General features: G+C 41.4%; 1 protein-coding gene across 1 annotated transcript in view; it reads left to right on the top strand.

Annotated features, from left to right (window-relative positions):
• tfam (transcription factor A, mitochondrial) overlaps positions 1 to 13520 on the top strand; it is a 34149-nt gene that overhangs the window by 17333 nt on the left and 3296 nt on the right. Inside the window, exon 6 of the mRNA XM_041210012.1 lies at positions 1854 to 1910. Coding sequence (XP_041065946.1) covers positions 1854 to 1910 — 57 coding nt within the window. The remainder of the gene's footprint in view (positions 1 to 1853; positions 1911 to 13520) is intronic.

Here is a 13520-nt window from a genome sequence, read left to right as displayed (position 1 = left end):
TAGTTCACAAATGCACAGTTGGGGGAGATTGAGCTGAACTGAGCAACTGCAATAAGTGAGACTGAAAATTTCATCCAAAATGGAGGGAAATAAATGTATAGGAACATGTTGCCTGCTCTTCCTGTTTGTTTACTACGTTTGAGTTTCACGCTGTCTGCAGACTTTGAAATTAACCCTGTATACACAAGTCCAATTCATCTATATTAAAAAGAGCTGTGATTCTAACATCAGCCCCACGGCACATTTCCCTCCATCCTGAAAAGAGTGGACCACTCCTCTCTGCTTTCTGTTCATTAACTAATTTTGTACCCTGTTGTCACTGCCCCTTTAATCCCACGGGTTTCAATTCTCATAACAAGTTTATTCTGTGGTAAATTGTCAGACACCTTTTGAAAGTCCATATGGATGACATCAACAGCACAACTTTCAACAACCCTCTCATTACTTTGTCCAAAAACTTCATAAAGTCAGTCAGACACAATTTGCTTTTAATATGCCTGTGTTGACTGTCATTTATTAACCCACATTTTCATCTCTGATTTTTTTTTTTCACGTTTCCGCCCGTCACCAACTTTTAGGTTGTTTGGCCTCTATTTGTTGGGTTGATCCCTCTTCTCCCCACACCCTTTTTTTTTTGAAGATGAAGTTAATAGTTGCAATCCTCCAGTCCTCTGGCGCTGCTACCATATTTCAGAAGGATTGGAAGATTGTGGCCAGAGCCTCAACTATCTCCACCGTTACTCCGCTCGGTGACAGAGGGAAGATCCCATCCGGACAGGGTGACTCCCTTCCCACTTTGAACATTATCATCCTTTTTTTTAGGTTTTAGATTGATGGGTTTCAAACTTTGCAAATATTAAAAGCAGACCTAGGGCCTCCTGTTTTAATCCCTGAGTCAGAGTCCACGACTCAAGTGAAAACAGCGGTTAAGGTGCACAGCAAAAATAGCCTGGTTCAAAAAAAATACAGGAAAAGGATGACTTTGTATGGAATCCCTTGTCGGAGCCCCACGTTGAATCATATGGACTGTAGGCTGAGAGGAGCATTCTGGTTGTAGGCGCTCTCAGCCAGCGTAACCTTTAAAGTCCTCCAGTTGCCCTTAAGCTAGAAAGGACCAGGGTTCCAGCTCCAGGTTGCAACTGAATGATGCCCTCTGCTGTTGAAGAATCTGCTGATACTGTCCAGGTTCCCACACCAGGAATGAGCAGCAAGGCACAGAGAAGCTGCTGGCAGCTGTGGAACTGCATGCTAGTGACATGAGTGTCAGACTAACAGCCCTCTGGAGAGGAAGGTAAGTTAATGAAAAAGAATATTTATCGTGACACAGGCTCGGTCAGTGCCTGTGCATTGGGATGTCAATGTGTCGCGCTGTCCCAGGTGAGCCTTTATAGAAAATAACTCAAAGAAGAGGCAAAGTCAGTAAACCACATTGTGAGAAATAGATGCTCATCTGGTTTGAAACCAGGAAACCCAGGACTGCTGCAGGAGAGAAGTGGCACCTCTCTTGGAATGATACCTTTCTGGAAGAGTAATCTTTCCCACACACTGTTTTGTGTCACTCATAATGCAGTTCTAACAAATAACTTTTCAAAAGTTTAATGGAGACAATTATTTTCACACTGACGGTGATCCAGACATGAATTTCTGGATTTAATCTGTTGGGTAGCTTAGAAATATTTCCTTGTGACATTTAAATTGGATCTTCAAACTACATTGGGGTTTCCAAAGTTGGCAGCTATGACTGGGGCAGCAATCCAGTGCTGTGCATGTTAATTGTGTTTTGTTTGTTCTGAATACCAATCAGTAAAATATTCTGACACTCCGATAAACTCCCAAATGACTTATGTTTTTAGGCCAAACTGAAAAACCTACAGGATGAGTGGCATCGATTGTCTGACACGCAGAAGCAGGTAGGAATTGCTTTTATTTGCATTTCAGACTAAATTATTGCTTAAAATGCACTAGTTACAGTGATTATTTTAATTTGCTAATAGACTTGGTGGCCCAGATGTTCCGGTCAGTGGTGGAGCAGCTGCACCTGCTGCTGACCCCAATTTAAATTGTCCACCTACCATTTTATACGCTGGAGCATTGTCATCTTCCAGACTTGGTTCCAGTATGAATCCAGTGAGGAGCAGAGCCAGGAGGACACATGGTGAGCGTAATTCCAGTGAAGCCAGGGCCCTTTTTCACCATGAATGGAAAATGTGCCCTTTAAGGTCTGTCTTCAGTTCATTGACTTGACTTAGTGTTTCTAAATGGAGCTGTTAGCCTCTGAAACTGCACAGCCTCACCCCTCAACAATGTTCAGTACCCACCCTCACCCCTCCCCCTGACAATGCTCACCCCTTCACCTCTTGACAACGTTCACAACCCATCTCCAACAATGCTCACCCCCTCGCTCAACCCCGATAATGCCCACTCCTTCCCTGACCTCGATAATGCTCAACCCCCCCCCACCCCTCAACAACGTTGAGTACCCTTCCTCAACACCCCCCATCTGACAATGTTCACCCCTTCCCTAAACCCCGACATTTTATTCATTCATGGTCTGTGGGCATCATTGGCTAGGTCCATCTACTGCTGCTGAGGGCATCCTCAGTGTGAAGACAGGACTTCATCTTTACAATGACTGTGGTCACTCCTACCGATATGTCATGGACAGATGCATCTGTGGCAGGCAGGATGAGGTCGTGTGTTTTTCCCTCTTGTTGGTTCCCTCACCACCTGCCACAGACTCAGTCTAGCAGCTATGTCCTTTAGGACTCAGCCACTTGGTCAGTAGTGGTGCTACCGAGCCACTCTTGGTAATGGACATTGAAGTCCCCCACCCACAGTACATTCTGAGCCTTTGCCACTCTCTGTGCTTCCTTCAAATGGTGTTCAACATGGAGGAGCACTGATTCATCAGCTGAGGTGGGGCTGGGGGGTGGGGGAGGTGGAGGATGCGGTGGAGAATGTGGTAATCAGTAGGAGGTTTGCTTGCCCATGTTTGACGTAATGCCATGAGACTTCATGAGGTCCAGAGTTGATGTTGAGGACTCCCAGGGCAACTCCCTTCCAATTGTATATCACTGTGCTGCCACCTCTGATTGGTCTGTCCTGCCGGTGGGACAGGACATACCCAGGGATGGTGATGGTGGTGTCTGGGACATTGTCTGTAAGGTATGAGTCCGTGAGGATGACTATGTCAGGCTGTTGCTTGACTAGCCTGTGAGACAGCTCACCCAATTTTGACACTAGCCCCCAGATGTTAGTAAGGAGGACTTTGTAGGATCGACAGGGCTGAGATTGCCATTTACGTTTCTAGTGGCTAGGTCAATGCCAGGTGATCCATCCAGTTTCATTCCTTATTGACTTCCTAATTTGATACAACTGAGAGGCTTGCTAGGCCGTTTCAGAGGCCATTTAAGAGTCAACCACATTGCTGTGGGCCTGGAGTCACATGTAGGCTAGACCAGGTAAGGATGGCAGATTAAAACAAAAAAATGCGGATGCTGGAAATCCAAAACAAAAACAGAAATACCTGGAAAAACTCAGCAGGACTGGCAGCATCGGCGGAGAAGAGCAAAGTTGGTTGTCCTGCTCTTCACTCTTAATTAGCACATTCTTTTAGATAATATCACCATCTTCAACACATCTTTGTTCTTTTGTCTGTGACATCTTTTGGTTATCTCCTCCTATCACTGCTTGCTTGTCCCAACAAACCCCCCACCAACCCCACCCCCCCCCTTTATCCAGCTAATATTTCACCCCTTTCCTGTTTTACTTAGTTCTGTTGAAGGGTCATGAGGACTCAAAACATCAACTTTGCTCTTCTCCACCGATGCCATTTGGTCCCTCTGTCATACAGAATCATCCAACAATGCCGGTAAAACCGGCAATTTGAAGTTAAAACTTCCTGCATCGGTATTGTGCATTTATGCTTATTGGGACTTCCTCAGGCTCCGAAGGCGCATCAATAACTTAAGTTGCTCAATCGCCACTCCCCATATTGGAAGATTCAGGCCAGCCTTTCTACTCCAGTACAACTTCCGTTCAATTTTTGCTTTATATTGCCTTTCCTGTTTTCTTTCTTTCTCTCAGACTTTATTATATAGGCACTGTGAGCTAGACATTGGCCTTTTCACACCTGGAATCTGGATTTAAGTCCAGTGCTGACCAGTGGGATCAGAGTCTCCTGTCTGGTGGCTGTAAGTCTTCAGTGTGAAGTGAATTTGTACGATTTCAGTCCCCTTTCTCGTAACCAGGGGCCTGCAGCACAAAACTGTTTCTAACTTATCACAAACTGACAGTTATTGAGACTAGTTTAAGAACATAAGAAGTGGGAACAGGATTAGACCATAAGACCTCTGAAGCCTGCTGCACCATTCAGTAAGAGCATGGCTGATGTTCACCCTCAACTCTACCTCCTTGCCCTCTTGATCCTCTTGATTCCCTTAGAGTCCGAAAATCTATTGATCTCATTCTTGCATGTACTCAACGACTGAATATCCACAACTCTCTGGGAAAGATTTTTTAAGGATGATTAATGCCCTTAAAGTTGAAACAAAGTGCCTGAAATGGGGAGTGTTCTACTGAGCTGAAAATGTTGATGAATTAAAAAAAAAGTGGGTGAGGGTGAAGTATTTGACAAATATTTCAGACATTTTGGAGCCTTTTTGGTCATAGTACCTCAGAATTACCAGATGTGAAGAGAAGCCTATAATGTTCATTGAACAGCTCCTCACAAACCCCAAGGTTACCTTCCGTGGTGGCAGTGCATGCTCAAAGCCCGTGGATTGTGTTGTTGTATCCTAATGAGCCCTGCATAAGTTCAAAACACAGACGGTGGGTTCAATTAATAATTGTAATTATTTAAGGATGCCTGCCACTCAAGAAGATCTGAGTAGAAGATTGCCCTAGAATTGTTTGTCATTGAAAATTCCATCAACTCTTGGTTAGGGTATTAAATGGGTAGCCCTTAGGGAGTTAATTTTTTTGGCCTGTTTGGAGGGAGTGCAGTGCAAAAGGGGAGTGGACGGAGAGAAACAGAATAGACACATGATTTTCTCAACTGGATTCCATGAGAGCAGTTCCAGGAACACCCAAGCCTGCCCTGTCCTGCTGAAAAATGTAGAGGACAAGGACTGAATGGCTGCATGCAATGGCAGAAAAGTTGAGACTTCATGAAGTTGCTTTTTTAAACTCTGCTTCCTCAAAAATTTTGAAAGGAATAAAAGTATTTCATCCCTCCCTCCCTACAATCCGAAGAAAGATGTCTGAAGGGGAAAAAGGAAATGAATTCAGCTGCCTATAAAGCCTTATCAAAACATGGAGTAAATGAAACCTTCAAACTTCAATCAAAGTCTAGCCTCTAATTGGCAGTTTTCAAATGATCTGGTAAATACTTGTTGTAGGAAATCACCAGCTGGAGACTTTGAAAGGGAATACTATCACTGCTTTCGACATTAGATACCCTGCTTAAAATGTTTGAGTTGCAAGGAAGTATCACCAATGATCATAAATGGGGCTGTAGGTGATTCCATCCTAACTTTGAATCGAACTCAGGCTGATGTTGTTCATCTGCTGGGCTACAATTTGAAGTGGTGGATGCCACAGCATTGGATGAGCCTGAATTAACGTTGCAAATCCAGAAATGGGTGAGCTGAGCCGATGGGGTTGAACTGACATTCCCGGACCCTTTTGTTCAAGGTTCAGTCACTTAGAAGTCCCAAATGTAATGAAGTTCCTGATCCTCAGTTGGTTGCAGCAAAAGATTTTGCCTTAGCATTTTGGCAATGCATTCTGCAGTAATAACCTGAATTACCCCCCCCACCCCCCCCCCCCCCCCCCCCCCCCCCCACCCCCCCCCGCCACAACTAACCTGCGCACACCCCTAAATTAATTCAGTTTGTTTGTGATGTGTTGGTAAGATGAGAGACATTGTTTGGGTCAGTGACTTTTTTCAAGACGTCAAAGTTTCTAATTGCTCTGGAAGGAGCAGAATATTCGGGAACAATCTGCTCAGACAGATGCTATTGTTTTGAAAGCATGGTTATATTTCATTAAATTAACTTACAGTTGCCTGAAGTCCAAATGTTTCCTCGGAAAAGCACAATGTGTCTAGTTCAAAGATCTGGTAAGCCTTTAATCCCAAGTTAATCAGAGTTTGAAATCTTTGAAATACCAGGAGTATTTCACATCATTCCTTTCCAGGCTTACAAATAGAGTTGTGTATTTCACGGTTGACAGGTGTCAAAAAGAATTTTCCACCTTTTGGAAACCACGGTTTGCACCTTATTCAACCAAAGCATTAAAAACGATAATTCGGCTTGCCTGACTACTGAGGAGAAATCGTTTGGTTGTCAAAGGGAAAAAAACACAGCATAATCCCAAAAAATACTTTGGTTTATAAATCTCCTCCTCAAGGAATTTTGAAGAGGAACTCCAGGAGCAATTCAGTGAGCACTGGGCAGTGTTACTAACAACTTCCTGAAAAGAACTGGAAAAATTTCCAACCTTGTTAATGAATTAATCAGACCATGTGTTGTGTATGGTTGGTCATCATACTATTTGGCATTTAGTTGTGTCTTTTTGCTTCTTTACAGTATTTCATCTGTAAATAAATCTACTTTTAGTAACTTAATTTATCTGCCTTCAGAGCTGACAGTAGAGCAGAGTAGCAACTTGTGTTCTCCATTGAACAATATGCTGTTATTGTGTGCTGAATGTTAAACCTGGGGACACTAATGCTTACACAGTGAAGAATAGAGATCCAAGTTTTGATTCTTAGGTGTTTGAGCTGTGAATGAAGGTATATGGGGAGTGAGCCTGTGTCACAACTGTCTCCAATAATGTTCTACTGGGAGTCCATAGAAAAATCTTTAAAGATAACATATCTTTAGTCACGCTCTCTTCATTGGCTGTCTCTCAATTCGAGGATGACATCTACTCTGGGCTGTGAGTTACGGCTGTGGGTGGTCTTATGACTGAGCAGGCTGATTCTCGACACGCAGATCTCTGGGTACATGGGGCAGGACATCCCATGAGGTAGTGGGACCCAGAGTGCAGGGTTTACTTCTTTTTCTTTCCTTCTCTGCTGCTGCCCTGCCTCATCATTAAGGAGTTGGGACTTGAACCATGGTGCAGCTTGATGGACAAGTTGTCTCCATTCTGTACAATTGGTAGCTAGCTCCTCCCAGCCCTTGAGGTTAATGTCGCCATGCTTCTAGGAAAACTTCATGTGGTCTTTGAAGCATTTTCTTTGTCCTCCCCTGGAATATTGGCGAGTTGAGAGACAGGAGCGGGTGGCAGATGGTTTTCAGCCATCTGGACACAGTATCCAGTGCATCGTAGTTGATTTTGCAGGAGTTTTGCCTGAAGGCTTATGGAGTCGGCTTCAAGAAGGACATGCGCATTTGTTCAAAAACCCTCCCATTGAATTCGGAGGATGTTGCGGAGGCATTGCTGCTGGAATTTCTCTTGCGCTCTTATGTGCCACTGATATACGGTCCAGGTCTCACTGCAGTACAGGAGTGTGGTGATGACAACTGCTCTGCTCTGTACAATAGGACTTCAGTTGACCTGCAGAGGTCTTTGTTGTCAAGCACTCACTGCTGTAGTTTGTGAAGGCTGAGCTGGCGTAGCTGATCCGGTGTTGAATCTCCTCATCAATGGTGGCCTTTTGAGAGAGGTTGCTGCCGACTTAAGGGAAGTGCTCAACACATTCCAGAGTCTCTCCTTCAACATATATGGGAAGTAGAGTATTTGGCTGACCAGATGGGTTGATATGGGTTTTGTTTTGGTATCATTCAAGGACAGGCCGAGTTTCTTGTATATGGAATGGAAGAGATAGTGTCTTGAAACCTGGTGTGCAGAGTGGGCAACGACACTCCAGTCATAATTTTTTTCTTTGGTTGCCAGTTTAGCTTTGGCACGGAGGTAAACATGGTTGCAGAGTTCTCCATCTAGATGGTATTTAATACTGACATCAGATTCAAACTATTCTGTTGATGCTGGTATTGGAAGAAAGTCTGGTAATAGGATTTTTTTTCCTGTAGTACATTATTGAAGTGTAATAATTTTTGACAGATTGAATTTTTTATTTTGGCTGAATTTTAAATTTCAATTACCAATTTGATGGGAATCTCTGAACTTTCATTCTTGAGAATATTCAGATGAGTTGATATTGGCTCATGGCGCACCTTATATTCTGTTTGTACAATTGTCAGGTTGCCAAGAATCAGATGAAATTCTTCCTGAATGTTGTGTGCAGGTTGACATATTTATAAAAACTGTCATGAAATGATAATATTTTTCATAATATTATTGTAGGCTTATGGGTGAGAGTTTGGCTAGTGTCTGTGTGACTGATTTAATTGAATTAGTCAGATAGACTGCAAGGTTGAAATTATCAAGAGTTAGGTGTCAAGCAGACTTTTGAAATGGAGATGGACAGGCAAAGATGAGGATTCCACAGATGACTGCAATTTGTATTTTTGCATAAGGGAAGGGGTTGTTTGATTTTCAAAAGGATGGTAAAATGTTTGCAACTAACAAGATAAAAGGAAAAAGGCCTTATTGACAGCATGAAAGATTTTTATATTATGGGAAAAGTAAATTTCCGAGGATAGGTAGAACAATGGGATTTTACGCATTAAAGAGAGAGAAACATATATCAAGAAGGATGGAAGGCTATGTGGGGTGTGGCCGTGTGACAGCTTGAAAGGTACACCGTGTAAAGCAGCCTTGGGGAAAAGCCTTCAGCCACTTTTGCAGAAGTCTGTTGTGTCCAATAACTAAAGTTGTGTTAAAAGCCTTTGGAATTCCACTGTTGAGTGGGTGCTGTGTTAACCTTGCTGGATTTAACATCTATTTCGGACTGTTGTCTTAAAGGGGGGGGTGTATTTGGGAGTCAGGTTAATTAGGAATTTTGGGATTTGTTAGAATATCAAGTAGCTGCAATCTTATGTATGTATTTGAATTCTTTTCCTTTGTTAATAAACTTTTTAATTTAATTTTTTAAACACTAAAGCCGTTCATGGACTCACTACTTCTGAATTCAGTGCACAAATCTTCTTGTAATAACTACAAATTGCAAAATTGTGATGGTGTGGCCAAGTTTCCCTTGTGGATTTGGTCTTCCTGACACACATCACCTACCACATCATAATGGGATGTTATTCCTTGGTGCACTTCCTTAGTATGTTGATACTCTGGCTCCATGATGACCAATTTCCAAAGGATATTCTATAGTCTCATATGGCCTTGCTTAAAAACTCCACCACGGAACTGATTGTGGGCCACCAGCTACAAACCAAACCAGACTGATCCAGTCAACTAGCATTTCTGAACACTGTGTCCTTGGAAAACATGTTAAAATGTTTGCTTTCTGGAGCACAGGTTGTACCTATTGATGAGCACATTTTGCAAGAGTGGTAGTTTACCTTATTATAGTGAACTTTATTTTTAAAATAAATTATAACGGATGCTAGGCTCAATATAATTTGTTTAATATTTTCACATGAATTTTAGCTAGACCATTTTTTTTCAATATTGCTCTTGGATCTTGTTTACCATCGGGGCTGACGTACAGAGTTCAGTAGTGGTTGGAGAATAGCTACTGGATTGTACAGAGATGAAACAGAATCTGATTTAAGCTTATTTCAGCCTGTGAAATGACGACATACTAGTTTGTCACCAATGACAAATGGAGTTTATTGCTTATAAAGCATCACGGCCATTGAAGGGATGTCATGCTACATGCAAGCTCCAAAAGGCTTTAGCCAAATTTGAACCTAACCTGCATGATGGGGGTGGGCCTTGTTCAGGGTCAGATGACCCATGGGTCTCCCATTTAAGATGGGAATGAGGAGGAATTTTTTTCTCTCTGAAGGTCATTAAGCTTTGGAATTCTCTACTGCAGGGGGCAGTGAAGGCTGGTTCATTAAATATATTCAAGGCTGAGTTATACAGATCTTATTTTATCTACAATGGAATCAAGGGTTATGCGGGGCGGGATGGATGTGGGGAAGAAAAGTGGAGTTAAGGCCATAATTTTATTGAATGGTAGAGCAGGCTTGAGGGGCCTAATGGCCTACTCCTGCTCCTATTTTTTTTATGTTCTTATGATCCATTTCACATTCTGATTTCATCTCCTTTTGTTTGTAAAGTAAAGCAGACATCTTACACGAAGCTGCCCCATTCCCATTGCGACTTTTGTTTCTGCTTTTGCATTAAGTGTTGTTTTAGACAGTAACATCCATATTTCGGTGATATAAATAATCAGGGTTGCTCAGTTCTCTTGGTCTTTCACATAAAGTGGCGAAACTAAGTGTAACCTTCAGGTGAATTGTGGTTAGAAGGAAGGGGATAAATGGCTGTATTTCAGTCCTCAGTTTAAACATACATCCTCGTTTTTATATAACACTTTGATTTCACACTATAGCACAGAGAATAATATAGCACAGAATGAGGCCATTTGGCCCTTTTGCGCTTTGGTGGAGCTATCCAACTCCCCTGCTCTTTCCCCATAATCCTGCAAATCTTTTTCCTAGAAGTATTCATCTAATTCTCTTTTGAATGCTGCTATTGAATTTGCTTTCACTGTCCTTTCAGGCAGTTGTGGGGAGGCAGTGGCATAGTGGTTTTGTCACTAGACTAGTATTCCAGAGACCCAGGGCAATGCTGTGGGCTCCCGAGTTTGAATCCCACCACGGCAGATGGTGAAGTTTGAAATCAATAAAAATCTGGAATTAGAAGTCTGATGATGACCATGAAACCATTTCTAATAGTCATATAAACCCATCTGGTTCACTAATGTCCTTTAGGGAAGGAGATTTGCCATCGTTACCTGGTCTGGCCAACATGTGACACCAGACCCGCAGCAATGTGGCTATCTCTTAAATGTCCTCTCAACAAGAGCAGTCAGGGATGGGCTGTAAATGCTGACCTAGCCAGAGACGCTCACATCCCTTGAACGAATTTTTAAAATTCTAAATCACAACAACCCGCTGTGTTTAAAAACAAATGCTATTCCCTGTCACCTCTGGTTCTTTTGCTAATTATCTTAAATCCATGTTCTTTGGTTACTGACTCTTCTGCTTTCTTTACTCTGTAATTAACCCTTCATAGACTTGAGTGCCTCTATTGATTCTCCTCTTAACCTTCTCTTGCTGAGAATTGAACAAAATAGTCTGGCTGGGCCAAACCAGTGTTTTATAAAGATTTAGCATAACCTCCATGCTTTTGCACCTTATGCCTTTATTAATAAAGCCAAGGACCCCAGATGCTTTATTTTTTAACAGACTCAACAGTTTGCCTTGCCACCTTCAAAGATTTGTGTGCGTGCAGGTCTGTCTGTTCCCATTCTGCCCTTTAAATTGTATCGTTTAGTTCATATTGCCCCTCTCCATTCTTCCTGCCAAAGTGAACTGCTTCATGCTTCTCTGCCTTAAATTTCACCTGCCAGGTGTCGGCTCATTTCACCAGTGTTTGCATGTCTGCCTGAAGTCTGTTACTACTCTTCTCATTTTTTCCACTACATTTCTGAGTTTCGAGTCGTTTGAAAACTATGAAATTATGCCCTATGAGCACTAGTCCAGGTCATTAATATATCAAGAAGAGCAGTGGTGCAACTACATCCGCTGGGGAACACTACTGCAAACTTCTATCCAATCTTAAAAACAGACTGCTAAGCAAAAAAGTAGAATTTGTTGGAAAATGCATACAGGCTGAGGAGTTGTAAAATGCAAAAGAAACATTACTGTGCTACTAGTGATAAAAGGGTTTAAACACAGCATTTTCAATTATAATCATGAACATAGGCATTTAAAATGAGGAACATCAAGGTGATAACAGAAAGTAAGGTTTTGCAGATGGAAGGTGTGTGGAGATGTTAGATTTTTAAAATTAAAGATGGTTACCTGCCAGTTGAGACGGAGCTAGGGTATCCTGCAAAAAAGCTGGCTTCCACATTGAAGAAATGGAGGATTATATCTGAACAATAGATCTAGGATACTAGATGCTTTCAGTATACCTGTTTATCTTCTGATGTGCGATAACTCCCTGGAACCAGGTGCGTAAAAAAGAATCATTAAAACACTGTGTTAAGAGATGCAAATAATTCAAATACATTGCTCTTTTGGTTTTGAAAGCCATTTAAAGTATCACTAAGTCAAGTACTGTGTTACTTTTTAATCTGATTTATTTTGTTTCTGTGAAGATTTATTTAATGTAATAAATTGGTATCATAACTTTAGCCAAAATTGTATGGTCTGCCAACATGGTGTTTTCTTCCTATAGAAGAGATTAAGATAGATATTATCCTATGTAACTTTAAGATAGATATTATCCTATGTAACTTTAAGATAGATATTATCCTATGTAACTTTAAGATAGATATTATCCTATGTAACTTTAAGATAGATATTATCCTATGTAACTTTAAGATAGATATTATCCTATGTAACTTTAAGATAGATATTATCCTATGTAACTTTAAGATAGATATTATCCTATGTAACTTTAAGATAGATATTATCCTATGTAACTTTAAGATAGATATTATCCTATGTAACTTTAAGATAGATATTATCCTATGTAACTTTAAGATAGATATTATCCTATGTAACTTTAAGATAGATATTATCCTATGTAACTTTAAGATAGATATTATCCTATGTAACTTTAAGATAGATATTATCCTATGTAACTTTAAGATAGATATTATCCTATGTAACTTTATGTACATTACTCCAGTGTAAGTGTGTATCATTACCTCTAAGGCATACTACTATTTTCTTTGCTTTTAATTCATTCTTCACTCATAGGGTAGCAGGGTCATTTGAGACCTTGGTGTAGGGTGGGGTGTGTAGTAGACCCTTCCATTTTGCTTTCACGCCATGTCCAGGTAAGGGTCCCATGTTCAGGGTTTCTGGCCATGGTCAACGTCAGAAGCAACAAAAGTTTGCTGGTGATGATGGAACAGCCTTGAGGGAAAATGGCTACTTATAGGCAGAGCATACTTCAGGAAGAGTTCTTTCATTTCCTTTAAACACATGAGGAAGGTAATGGGAAACCATCTCAAGTATTCCTTTCTCCCTAGTCATATTACTCATTGAAACTGAAAATGGGAGGCTCCTTTGAGCATCTGAAGAAGAAACCCCAAGACGGCAAGGCATGGAGGAATAAGCAGTGGATCTGACCTTAGGAAGATGACTATTATACTCACCGGCATTGTGGGATTGCCTGTGGAAAATGCATTCTGCAGAAGTATTTTGTGCGAGGGCTTACATTATAACTTCAGGTCAGCTGCACAACATGGTCAGAGATGCTGTTTTACCATTGCAAGAAATAGTTTGCAATGCATTAAATCTGTAATTAGATTAAAATCTAAGGTTTTTGTGGAATCCTGCAATTGGACTGTGTTCTTCTAAAGATGCGATGACTTTTCAAAGGGATACATGACCCCCAGATGTCCAGAATGAGGAGTTTGGGTTGTCCTGTGATGTTGCTCGCATAATTCTGGAACCAGTACC

The sequence above is a fragment of the Carcharodon carcharias genome, chromosome 17, assembly GCF_017639515.1.
Source record: "Carcharodon carcharias isolate sCarCar2 chromosome 17, sCarCar2.pri, whole genome shotgun sequence".
Taxonomy (NCBI): Eukaryota; Metazoa; Chordata; class Chondrichthyes; order Lamniformes; family Lamnidae; genus Carcharodon; species Carcharodon carcharias.
The sequence above is the reverse complement of the archived record's forward strand: the minus strand, read 5'-3'. Positions and strand labels throughout refer to the sequence as shown.